The 13,089-nt window shown below is 41.2% G+C and overlaps 1 protein-coding gene across 2 annotated transcripts; it reads left to right on the top strand.

Annotated features, from left to right (window-relative positions):
* The first annotated feature begins 4,887 nt into the window (after positions 1–4,887).
* KRR1 (KRR1 small subunit processome component homolog) lies at positions 4,888–12,585 on the top strand. 2 transcript variants are annotated; one of them, XM_083463173.1, is made up of 10 exons: positions 4,888–5,040; positions 5,901–6,079; positions 6,899–7,033; positions 7,306–7,431; positions 7,611–7,694; positions 8,597–8,653; positions 9,006–9,176; positions 10,450–10,527; positions 10,628–10,721; positions 11,766–12,585. In XM_083463173.1, the coding sequence occupies exons 1-10, from the start codon at positions 4,962–4,964 to the stop codon at positions 11,897–11,899; spliced, it is 1,137 nt and encodes a 378-aa protein (XP_083319299.1). In that variant the 5' UTR covers positions 4,888–4,961; the 3' UTR covers positions 11,900–12,585. The 2 variants fall into 2 exon arrangements, with proteins under 2 accessions (XP_083319299.1, XP_083319300.1); XM_083463174.1 differs by having other exon boundaries at positions 5,904–6,079.
* The last annotated feature ends 504 nt before the right edge of the window (positions 12,586–13,089 follow it).

The raw sequence follows: 13,089 nt of genomic DNA on the forward strand, positions 1-13,089 counted from the left end.
CCCTATCTTTTCAGAGCATTTTGTGGTTTCAGGACAAGGTCATGCAAGAAGAAGGAACTGCAAATGAAACAGTCCCAAATCCTTCCTGACCCATTAAACTCTCCCTTTGCATCCTACATCTTCTCACATGTTCCCTGGGTTGCTGAGTATTTACTGCACTAACCCTCTTTATTGATGCTTTTGAATTATGGTGCTGGAGGAGACTCTTGAGAGTCCCATGGACTGCAAGAAGATCAAACGTATCCATTATTAAGGAAATCAGCCCTGAGTGTTCACTGGAAGGACAGATCGTGAAGCTGAGGCTCCAATACTTTGGCCACCTCATGAGAAGAGAAGACTCCCTGGAAAAGACCCTGATGTTGGGAAAGATGGAGGGCACAAGGAGAAGGGGACGACAGAGGACGAGATGGTTGGACAGTGTTCTCAAAGCTACAAACATGAGTCTGACCAAACTGCGGGAGGCAGTGGAAGACAGGAGTGCCTGGCGTGCTCTGGTCCTGGGGTCACGAAGAGTCAGACACGACTAAACTACTAAACAAACCCCCTTTAACTATAGAATGTCCAGATTATTGTTCTCAACATCTCCAGATTATAAATGTGTTGTTATTATTATTTAACATGTAATAAAATACAGTCTAACATTATTATAGGACTATCACACTGTCAGAAATCTGGCAGTAGTATGAGACTCAGTGCAATCCTATAAATGTATATTTGAACTAAAGTCCAACTGTTCAGTGAAGCTTCTCAGAGTAAGCTTTAATTCATTCCCATGAATAAAAGCAATAGCTCTAAAATCACACTTCATTTGCTTTTGGTTTATTTTTGCTCATATTTGAAAAGCCTCATAATTTGCTCACATTCTGAAAGAGGAATGTTCTGTGTGAGAGAGAAGGGTTAAGGTATCAGTTTCTGGAAGTGATTGCCAATTAACTGTGGACATTTTTAATCAGTGGGAAATCTTTGATGTAATGAGTTCAGAGCAGTAGAGGCAGCAGGAAAACCTGAAGTACTGGACAGATTCTCTTTGTTGCTGCCACAGCTTGGGGGCCATATGGTACTGTTTTTTATATACGATCTGATTTTATTGTGAATTATTACTATGAATTAATATTTTAAATGTTCAATTTAAGAGTGGTTTACTAATACTGTAAATAATCAGAGTGTGACCCCCGCCCCCGTATTAATTGATGAACATTTGTTTGGAATATATTGTTATGAACTCGGAGGCAGGGTAAACTATATATTCCTGGAATACCTGGCTAGCTACCCAGTGAGGTGAAGTCTAGGTAATGGGCCATTAAGAAAACAAAGGAAGTGACTCAGCGCCAGAGGACAAAGGGATGGGCCCTCTCCCTAAACTCACTGGCAATTAGAAAGATAAAGGCCAGGAGAAAAGTTGAGGGATGTGAGCTAGAAGCTAGATGCAGGAAGCACCAGGCTGCAAAGCTAGAGAGGTAAAGTGATGCCTGATTTCTGTTGGAATCCAAGGCTGCAGCTATGGGGGAAGCAAGGCCCCCTTGGGGTGTTAAAGCTGTGAGCCCCTCCATCGTTCAGGTTGTATATATGTGTGAACAAACCATATATCATAAAGACACCACAGTCTCTGCTGTCCCTCATTCCGAAGGAAACACGAACCCTGGGTAAGCACCTGGCACCCCTGGAATCTTGCAGTGCTCAGAGGTGTGGTATGCAACAATATCTTTTTGCAAAGGGCCCCAGCAATTTTTAAGAAGGCATGTTGCTGACTTGCTTTCCAACAGACTTCAAGGATTCTTCCTGTTTTATATGCGGGGGGGGGGGAATGAGACGGAATACCTGCTTGGCATGCATACAAGAACTCGCCACCAAAACTATCAGCAAGATCAGCATATTTTGTACTTCACGGATCAAATTGAATATTCATGTGTGTTCTTTAAAAGCTCTCTAGGTTATAGTTGAATCTAATATAGTGGAGTTGTAACCTTTTCTCAATTACAAAGCTATGAAAGCTTCTATATGATTCATTGGGCACTAGGCAATTGTAATGGTGAAGATAATCTATACAGGGCACACAACCGAAGCGTGCCAGACAAAAGCATCTCTCTCAGGCTCCACGTAATTGAATTTTACAGGACAGTGTAACGAACGAAAGCAATCCGATCACCTGGGACATTAAAGACCCTATTTCCAGAAAACTGGCTATGTGTGAAATAATCATAATGTCTCTTAGCAAGGAGAGAAATGTAAATTTCTCGGGGGTATATAATAAGTGGTACAGTAAAGTGCCACACGAAAAGGAAACCAATAGAACAAGGAACTGCACTCATAGGTTCACCACTCTATCTGTCTTGCTGCCGCTGAGTTTCAAGGTTGGAAAAAGTTGCAGTGGCTGGTACTGGTAATGCTTCAAGGAGAAGGTCATGTTGCTAGCTCAGTTCAAACTGCTGACCTACTAAATCCCACCCCCCCTACCAGGAATCCAAGGGCTCACCATCTGAGACTCAGAGAAGCTTCATGAGGTTTGCATAATATGCTCATTTGCACAGTGGCATAGCGTGGGTTGTCAGCACCCGGGGCAAGGCAAGTAATTTGCGCCCCCTAACCCGTGGATTTGCGCCCCCTAACCCTAACCCCCAGATGTTGCGCCCGGTGCGGACCGCCCCCCCTGCACCCCCCACACTACGCCACTGCATTTGCATATGGCATTTCATTATGGTTCAATCATAAGGTTACTGAGAAAGCAGGCTTTGTGATTGTTTCAAAGTGATTTAGTGTAGCATTTATATAAGCATTCCCACCCCCACCCCCATGTTGTCCTTCTCGAGGAAACAAGATGAAGAAGACTGCCCAGATAGCTCAGTTGGTTAGAGCATGGTGCTGATAATGCCAAGGATGCCGGTTTGATCCCCTTAGAGGACAGCTGCATAGTCCTGCGTTGCAGGGGGTTGGACTTTCAACTCTATGATTCTAGGTATTTCTGTTCCAATATGTACTGAGTGGACTATTCATGTACAGATACTATCACTGCATTTATCCAACTCCCGCCTTGAATGGTTAGAACTTATGAAATACAGAACATAGGGAAATCTTAATTGGAATTTCTTTTATTATTATTATTATTTCCTTTATTCTTAGACTGAGAATTGCAGGAAGAGAGCAATTGTTGTATAGTTGCTAGAGTATTGGACTGAGAAGGCTGGTGTTTGAATCTCTGCTCCAGGTGACTTTGGGGAAATCAGAGTTTCTCAGCCTCACATACCTCTCTTAGGCATGTTGTAGGGATACTATGGATCCTTCACTCAATGTATGCCACCCTTAGCCTAAGGAAAGAAGAGTGGAATGGAAATGGAAATTTGCAGATGTGAAGTGCTTCTCATTGAAAAGCCATTCTAACTGAAGCTGAGAGCAAGCTCCTGAGTCACCCCCCAAACCTTTTATATCCACATCCATATGTGCACATGACTGCCAAAAAAAAAAAAATCCTTTTTGAGGAATAAAGATGTCCTGAACATTTTAATAACCACATTCTTTTTTCTTTTTTACAAATAGGAGTACTGAAGTGTCATATGGGTAGTTGGCTACCTAAAAAGACACTAAAAAGTCTGGTTGTAACCAGAGGATTTGAATAACTAAGGCTTGGATATGTGTTGTGAGTTGAAGGCATTTTTGCTAAGTAAATTTTCACCAAATGAACAGTGAATTCTAGTCTGAGAACATGGAGTTCTTTAAAAGTCTAGGTCCTAGCTTGCTGAAACTGACCTCAAATGATTGCCCAAACTATTACTCAGTAAGATTTATTTCCACGTTTGGAAAGAGATCACATTATTTTTATTGTTGTGGGACATGCATGGTAAATCTTGGGCTTTGATGAAGTAAAATATGCTATCAGTACAGAGATGTGTATGTAAAATGTAACATTAGTGAGAACTACAAACAGTAGCTACATGTATTGAATACATGTATCAGTACAATCCTTTCATTTTTGGGGGGTGGAGGGGGTACATCAAGGTTTCAGTGCCTGCTTTGAAGTTAGGGATAAAAGTACTGTGTTCCGCTGCATATTTACCTGAAACTGATTGCCACTGAGTTCAAACGGATTTATTCCGTTGTAAACGACTATCGCGTTTCAGACTGCCATTTCAGTTTGAATTGCTTTTGAGTTCATGCATGCTGCATATCTAACAGGGGTGCCGACTTGAATAAAATATTAGGGAGGGGGAGGTAAACCCTGCCCCACATAATCGATCACAAGAAGTGGCATACGCATACTATTTGAATGGCAACTTTTTGGGGGCAGGGAAGCCCCCCAAATATTTTATGGGGGGCCCTAGGAGTTGGCTCCTATGATGTCTAATCACTATGCATGACTTGGTGCAATGGTCTGATCCTGAGAGTCGGTACCAAAGGAGGAGATTTAAAAGGTAATACATTTTAGGGGAGACCTATTTCTTTTGGTAAAACGAGCGTGGAAAGTTCTGAAATCGCGCTCTGAATCTGTTGCGGGTTGCCTTGGCAGCGGCAACACACACACACACAAAGAAACCCGCGTGCCCAGCGGTTTATATGCGTCCAGGAGCTAATGATGAAAACTGCAAAGTCCAGAAGGCCTGGCTGCTGGGCGGGGCGGGGAGCGGTAAGAGGCCATAGAGATAGAAAGAACAAGAGGTGCGCCCCATCTCAATCCTAAAAATAGAATGAGGTTTCCACTTCCAACGCAGAGTAAAGTGCTTTTTTTAAAACAACAGCCACCTGGCTATGGGATCAGTTGGCGCAACGGCACGATAGTCCTAGAAAACTTGTGGCGGCTTTTCGCTTTTTGGTTCCGTTAAGTTTTCAGCCTGTTCTCTATTTTCCTATCTCTACATAACAAATCCTAGAGGCAAGATGGCGGCTCCCAGGAGGCATCGCGCTCTTCCTCTTTCGCGCTGCGCTTCCGGGTCGCCCGTGTGGAGCGTTTGCCGGGTGGAGCGAGGGGCACCATGGCGACCCCCAAGGAGGCTGAGAGTGGGGAGGGAGCCGCGGGGGGGCGGACCCCCAAGGCCAAGAAAGCGAGCAAAGGTGACGTCATACTCCCCCCCCCACACACGTGAAGGCGTTTCACGTGGGTTCCTCCTGCCACGTGCGGTGCCTTTTCGAGGCTTGGGTCTGTTTTGGTCGCTTTGCCTTCTATAGACCCCCGTGAAACCCGCCTTGGTCCTTGGCACGCCTTGGCTGTTGTTGTTGTTGTTGTTGTTAGTGCCTTGTTTCCTTTGGGGGAGAGGGAAGAAGGGTTAGGAATGAGTATTTCAAAAATTGGCAACTTCTTGTTTGTGTTTTTCAATAATAATAATCTATATATATATAGTATACCCTGCCCATCTGGCTTAGTTTCCCCAGCCACTCTGGGCAGCTTTCAACAAAAGATCAAAAGATGAAAAATACATTAAAACATCAGTCATTAAAAACTTCGCTAAATAGGGCTGCCTTCAGATGTCTTCTAAATGTCAGGTAGTTATTTAGTTCTTTGACATCTGATGTCTGCTTCTTGGGAAACATAGAGATTGCGCTATTTTCTGGTGGTGTGAGCTTTCCTGGCATGCAGAAAGGTGGTGCTCAGTGGGTGGAGGACTAAGTTGAGGCCGAGACGGGTAACACGAGTGTGAACTAACTTGTAATAGTAATGTGTCGCGTGGAAATGGTTTCCCAGAAGCCAGGTTGCGTATGTTTCTTTAAGGTTGTGATTTGAAATGTTGTAGGGCATTTTTGTAGCCTGATTTATTTTTTTTGCAGCTGTTGTACTGCACCTCGCGTGTTTTTCTCACTTGAGATTTCAAAAAAACGTGTGGAGCGATAGGTGTGGCACCTTCCTTGGTCTCTCCTGCATTAGACCCTTCCCACATTTTCATTTAGGGAAAACTAATATGTTTCTTTATTGCTAGCAGTGGACGATTCTGAACTTCTCACTGTTCCTGATGGGTGGAAAGAGCCAGCATTTGCAAGAGAAGATAATCCTAGAGGTCTCCTGGAAGAAAGCAGCTTTGCCACTCTGTTCCCAAAATACAGAGAAGCTTATCTGAAAGAATGCTGGCCACTGGTGCAGAAAACTTTGACGGAACACGTAAGAATATTTTCTATTCTTAAATGGAGTGTGTTAGCTTTCTACTTAAGAGTCTAGATTGCTGATGGCCCAGGTTGTGTTCTTATCTCTGCTTCCCTGAATGGAAATGGGCACAGGGGCTCAAGCTACTTAAAAGAATAAATGACTGTTTTCACAGCAATTTTACATTACTCTGTGAGCATCTATCTACTGTTTAGAAGTTGGAGCAGCCTGCAAGATCCATTGGAAATAAATCACGTGTCTCTGCAGCTGATGTTTGAAGTAGCATGAGATCTATGTGATATTAATGGACCTTTTTTCAGTTGGCAGGAACAATTATGGGGAATCCTTAATGCTGGTTTCACATTTTGTTTGGAGGGTCCTTTGGCCAATATGTTCTCAATGGGATTTTTTCTCTGCATGTGTCCACCTCCTCCTCATTGTTGCAAGTTCATTTGGCTGCCTCTCTGGGCCCATTCTGACATCATTTTAAGAGGGAGAGGATAAGCCATGTGCAGATTACTGCTCTTCTTTGCTCCTTTCTTTGTTCATTCACTCACTCAGAGAAGGTAGGTAAATAAGCTGCAAAAGCAAGGAGGAACAGCAGTAACAAGACCAAGAATGATCTTCCTACTGGAGCATGAAACCAGTCCTGAAAGTCCTGTTAATTTAAAAAATACATTTTCTTTACAATTCCTATGTCACACTCATGAAAATTATCGAAATAACTTTTTTGTTCGCTTGGTATTCATATATATTCTGACTGTAAAATTTAAAACTCTGAGGCTGTTAAACAGTAAAGTTTCTATATAGCCTGTTACTTCCATTTTTGTCTTACAGCACATCAACGCAGCTTTAGACTTAATAGAAGGAAGCATGACTGTCAGCACAACAAAGAAGACCTTTGACCCATATATAATCATCAGAGCCAGAGACTTAATAAAGCTTTTAGCAAGAAGTGTTCCATTTGAGCAGGTTTGTTTAGTGATAAAATAATTGTGGTCTGCCATTGCTACATTTCTATTAAATTGTCAATGAATTTTTTCAGGAAACCCCCCTCCCCCCAAAATCTGTGAATTAATAATCTGATAGATATCCTGGATTTATTAGAATAGTCATTCAGTGGAAGTGGCAGTCTAACTTGGATGTAGAATCATTTTGCAGAATAGTTTCTCAGAGTGAAGTAATATTAAATATGTTTCTGCCTATATTTGTGTCTGTCTAACTGTCTCTGCTGTTCCATTTAGGCTGTACGTATCCTTGAAGATGATGTTGCATGTGACATCATTAAAATTGGGTCCTTGGTCAGAAACAGAGAAAGATTTATAAAAAGAAGACAAAGACTTATTGGTCCCAATGGATCTACTCTCAAGGTTGGCCTTACATACTTACAGATCAATCCTATGTATGTTTCCTTAGAAATAAGTCACAGTCTGTGCAGTGGGGTTTACTTCCTGGGCGTGAATTTAAGACTGAAACCTTAGCGTTTGTTAAGAAAGCTGCTTACATAATTTGAGTCCTGAAATATTTCCCATATCTTTTTCTGACATAGGCCCTGGAACTGCTAACAAACTGCTACATCATGGTTCAGGGAAATACTGTTTCAGCTCTTGGACCTTTTAATGGCTTAAAAGAGGTAAGATCTCTTTTCCACAGGAAATAATGTTTTAGAAGTTCCATGTATTTACCCCCCCCCGAAAAAAATCTGTTAATTATACCTTATTTAAATGTTCAGTTTTTGTTCAAGGAATTCACTTTGTCATTACACTGTTGGTCGCTGGCATAGAACTTTTATCGTGCAGCTAAGTTCTGTGGTCCTTTTGTACAGGGCAAGTCCTTTAAAAGATGCCCCGTGAATACAGAGTACACATGTTCCACAGGGCCTCTTTTAAAAGGCTCACCCTGTATTCGACAAAAAGTGCTTTAAGCACCAAGTATTTGCCATCCATGCAAGCTGCGAAGTAGTGGAAGTGCACTAGGACAAGTGGAAAACATGATGACAAAGTTTTTGCTACACACGAATTTCCTTACATGGGTGCAGTATTGCTTCAGGGTACAAGTACCAAAAATCTTACTATTGCTTAAACCAGGCTTCCTCAACCTCGGCCCTCCAGATGTTTTTGGCCTACAATTCCTGCTTGGCAGGGAGTTGGACTCGATGGCCCTTGTGGTCTCTTCCAACTCTATGATTCTATGATTCTAATTCCCAAGATCCCTAGCTACCAGGACCAGTGGTCAGGGATGATGGGTATTGTAGTCTCAAAACATCTGGAGGGCCGTGGTTGAGGAAGCCAGGCTTAAATTGTCCATAGCATGCAAGTTTTGTGTAAACTAAAGGATCAGTTTGTCAGTCTGCTTCTTCCGAAACTTAGTGAATGGTTCTGAAAAGATCAATTAAATATAAGACTAATTAAATAAACATTGCTTATTGAAATAGGCTTGTTCTTAGTATTATCTTTTAAAATACAGTGGTTTATAAATTAAGCAGTTTAGCCATTAAAACTACTACTCCATTGGCATTCTTTTTTAAAAATCTAGGTTAGGAAAGTTGTTCTTGATACAATGAAGAATATTCATCCCATATACAACATCAAGGTGAGTACAATTTTCTTCATTGTATAAAATATATTTATCATTCTTTCCTCTTTATTCTAACAATTTTCATTTGAGGTGCGTTTACTTTTTAAACATTCTCCTATAACAAAATTCTTTTATCATTGGTCATATTGAAAAACATGAAAAGAACATGGCATAATTAGGCTTGATTACTTAGTTTATAAATCTGATCATTCTCCCATTTGATACCTTAAGTTATCTGCTAATAATTAAATTATGTTGTTTTTTATCTACTATTACCTTACTTTCCCTGTGTCTTTGAATGTATTTTTTTAAATGGAGCAGAGCAAATATTATGTTCTAATTTCTTGTTGTTTTAATGTGATTGAAGACTCTGATGATTAAAAGGGAATTGTCAAAAGACCCCGAATTAAGATTGCAGAACTGGGAACGGTTTTTGCCTAAATTCAAACACAAGAATTTAAACAAACGGAAAGAACCACAGAAGAAAAATGTCAAGAAGGAATATACTCCCTTCCCACCTCCACAACCAGAGAGTCAGGTCTGTTATATCTCACTTGAATTTTACTGCAGAACATTGATGAGTTTGAATTAAATTGATTGTATGTCAAGGAATCCCAATATACATTTAAAAGGGAATTTGCCTGTCTTTCTGTCCCAACAAAGGAAATCTCAAGGCAGTGGCAAATAAGAATATTCAGAAGAGTAGAATGCTATCTGCAATCTATATAAAAGTGTTGCAGTCCTAACACTTGACAGAGCTGTGCAGCCTTCACAGCATCTAGAGCTCCACTGCTTGTGCCAGCCAGGGGCTTGAAAAAGTCTGTATGTTTCCTGTGCCAGCTCTAGGTTGTCACAGCAAACCAGCCTAAATGAAGCCCCTTGCTATAGTTTGCTGGAAGCTGAAGCAGCTTAGGAACCAGGGCTGCTTCTTGCTGACAGAGGCAGACATAACTCCTCTGCTTCACTCAAGACCACCTCTAGTTTGGTGCATCGGGTTTGGATTGCTCTGTAAAGCAGATGACAATTTCCTACTAGAATGATAGCAAATGTATGCAGGCTGTTTTGGATTTATTTTCTTTCATTTAGGTGTGAGTGAAAATTACGCTGGCTTTAGGGTGGGGAGTTGAGAAAGGAAAACAGGGCTTCTGCATTCTTAATAGTCATGTAATGAGAAATTTCAGCAGGGGTTGCTTGCATGTTAAGTTAACCCCCTCCTGAAATTTCCATGGTCACTGTTGATGGGTTTAGTGAGTTGTAGTGTTTAGTAAATGTTTGCTCATATGTACACATGACTCCACAATTGCATATTTATTTGGTGTTGGTGATTAAATATTATTTAATATTATTTATAAAGACATTTTAGTTTTTACTTAAACAGTTTAAGTAAAACAGTTTAAGCTACCATTCAGTTTTAAAACTCACACGACCGTTCATTTAAAATTATTTGCCATACAAAAGAAATTTGCTGATTGCTTGACTCTGCATGCTTCACTCAGAAATAAGTCCCATTGAGTTAAGTGGATTTTATTCATAGTACTGTACAGTATATGGGTATTAGAACTGCACTCTAAGTTATGGTAGTACTTAATCCATTTATGATCCTTTGTGTACTGTGTGCTCATACATAAAACCTTGGTTAAACACTGCCAATTTTGTAGAATTTGCTGGAGCTTCATTTCAATATGTACTTTTGGGAGAAAGGAAAGAATACAGATTTAATGGGGGGGAATTCAAATGCTTTCTGATTATTTTATAGTTTTTTAAAAAATATTCAGTATGGAACATGCTAATCATAATTTTTATTTTTACAGATTGATAAGGAATTGGCAAGTGGTGAATATTTCTTGAAAGAAAGTCAAAAGAAGCGTAAGAGGGTAGAGGAGATAAAGGTACGGCCACTCTGATGTCTTTTGAAGTTGTTTTAAAATATGTATGTTAATTGTATGTGCTTTGTCTGAACTGTATGTGCTTTGACCTTTTTAAACTTAGGCAAAACAAGCAGAAGCAATCAGTCGGAGGCAAGAGGAGAGAAACAAAGCTTTTATTCCACCCAAGGAAAAAACAGTTGTAAAACCAAAGAAAGGTAAGATGAGTTCAAATTATTATTTGTTGTAAAAAAACAACACCTTTTATAATTGAGTTCTCTTTTCAGTATTGACATGATGAAGGGAAATTATTTTGGCCTTTCTGTGTAATGAATTAACATTGGTCTCCTATGTTGACATAGTAACAAGTCTTCTGAGGAAGAGAAAAGTGAAGAATTATGTTTCTGATTAGTGATGTATTAAACACACGAGCAGCCTGCTGGATCACACCAAAGGCTCATCTCACAAAGGCCAAACAGGCCTGCTGCAGGGCCATGAGCCCACCCTGAGTGCTGCATCCATGCTGCCTGTCCCACTTGTGATTCTCAGCAGCTTGTGTTTGGAAGCATACGGCTACCGCCAGGGGAGGGAGAACATAGCCACTATGGCTAGTAGTCATTGATGGCTTTAACATTAATGAAGGATAACACCAGGTAACAAGTAGTGCCATAGTTCTGGAGAGTTGCTTCAAACTACTTGATCATTTTGGTTGCCTATTTTTGAACCTTTTCCAGCGCTACAGTATAATTTTGAGGTGAGATGACCATAACTGTTCACAACATTTCAGATGCAGTTGCACTATATATTTATTTAATGGCACTGTATTGGCAGTTGTATTTTTTAATCCCTTTCTTAATGACTGCTAATGTAAATTGCTTTTCACAGCTGCAACACACAGGGTCAACACTGTAGTCAAGGTTAGTCCTGTGGTTAAGGAAGAGAGCCTTTAACCACTATCACAAGTTCTGATGACACACTAAACCCAAATCTTTGTTTAACTGCCATCCTGTGCTGCCCTAAAAGAGCCTGAGGAGGAGCAAAGTTGGTGCAAGCTCTTCTCTGGGAGGCAGTACATTTACATGGTCATGGTAATTCACTCTAGCTGATCATGACATGTGAATCAGGACAGTGTGTTTGCTAAGCACAACTTGATGTCATGTTACTTGGTTCAGTGGATGTGTGTAAAAGTTTTGAATATACATTGGGTCCAATTTGTTTACCTACAAATACATAACCCATATTTTCTTTTTTTAAAAATATAGCTTTGGCTGAAACAAAAATTGATATCCAAGCTATTAAAGAAAAGGTTAAAAAGGCAAAGAAGAAGAAGTTGGGAGCACTTCCAGAGGAAGAAGTAAAGTTAAAAATTGCAGCAGATGCAAAGAAAAAGAAATGATCTTTCCTTAAGGTTTTTCTGCCGGAGGAAGTTTTCATAAACTGCAGATTTATAACTGACTAGATGCATTGTCGTAGTGCACATCAAACTATTTGCAAACTTCGCTTTCTCCGTGGCCTGGAAAACACCCCCGTGATTTCAAGGTTTGCAGAAAGTAAAATCGGCAGCTTGTTCTTTGCATTGTAAGTTTTTGGTATGAAGGTTTTTAGCATACACAATATTGCCAGATATTATTTTGTACAGTATATTGTGGTGTCATTTGCCAGAATGAATGGAAACACTTCACACAGCCTTATATGTGTTGCACACCTTTCAATCCCTGACCTCTGTGGGGAAAGTCTGCCAGGGGGCTTCTACATGGTTTTGTTGAATCTGTGCAGTCACAAGTCCTGTTTTATCAGGTCTCCCTTATGGTATAGAGTATTCATATCTCTTGCAGGCCTTCCCTCTGTAACAGAGGAATTTGGGGTGGGGATGCAGTAGTTGTGAGGATAGCAAAGCAAGACTTGTTTGCATGCCCACTCTATCCAGCTACCTGCACACCTGTACTTGGCATTTATGTGTGGTATTGTGATGTGTGACTTATGGAAAGAAGGCAGAGTCTGAGAAAATGTTAAATCTTATTTTCCCCAAGTACTGTTTACATTATCACTGCTCATTTTTAAAATAATACAACATTTTATTAATATTGTGGTCAAGATGTCATAAATTATGCCTCCCTGTTATGCTTTATTGATGTACAGTGGTACCCCGCAAGACGAAAGGGTTTTCTGTTTTGGAGGCGCTTCGCAAGACGAATTTCCCTATGGGCTTGCATCGCAAGACGAAAGCCCATAGGGAAATGCTGGCGGTCGGGAGCAAAGACTTTTGCCCACAGCCGGCCTTCAGAAGAGGACCTCTTCTGAAGGCCGGCGGGGGGCAAAAGTCTTTGCTCCCCCCCCCCGCCTGCCTTCCCCCCGCCTGCCCCGGGCGATCTTAAAATGCTGGTGGGCGGGAGCGAAGCGTTTGCTGCCGGCCCCCAGCATTTTAAAATCTCCCCGGGACAGCGGAGGCTTCGCTCCCGCCTGCCAGCATTTTAAAATCGCCCCGGGACAGCAGGGGCTTTTAAAATGCTGGCGGTCGGCAGCAAAGCCCTCCTGTCCCTGGTGCTTGCGGGGCGGGAGGTGGGAAGAAGGGCTTTTCTTCCCAGC

Source organism: Podarcis liolepis (genome assembly GCF_965112155.1).
Source record: "Podarcis liolepis genome assembly, chromosome: 10".
Taxonomy (NCBI): Eukaryota; Metazoa; Chordata; class Lepidosauria; order Squamata; family Lacertidae; genus Podarcis; species Podarcis liolepis.

Coding starts and splice junctions, on each gene's coding strand:
- KRR1 (XM_083463173.1), top strand. CDS start 4,962: ATGGCGACCCCCAAGGAGGCTGAGAGTGGGGAGGGAGCCGCGGGGGGG. Junction 6,080..6,898: donor AGAAAACTTTGACGGAACAC/GTAAGAATATTT, acceptor TTTGTCTTACAG/CACATCAACGCAGCTTTAGA. Junction 8,654..9,005: donor ATCCCATATACAACATCAAG/GTGAGTACAATT, acceptor ATGTGATTGAAG/ACTCTGATGATTAAAAGGGA.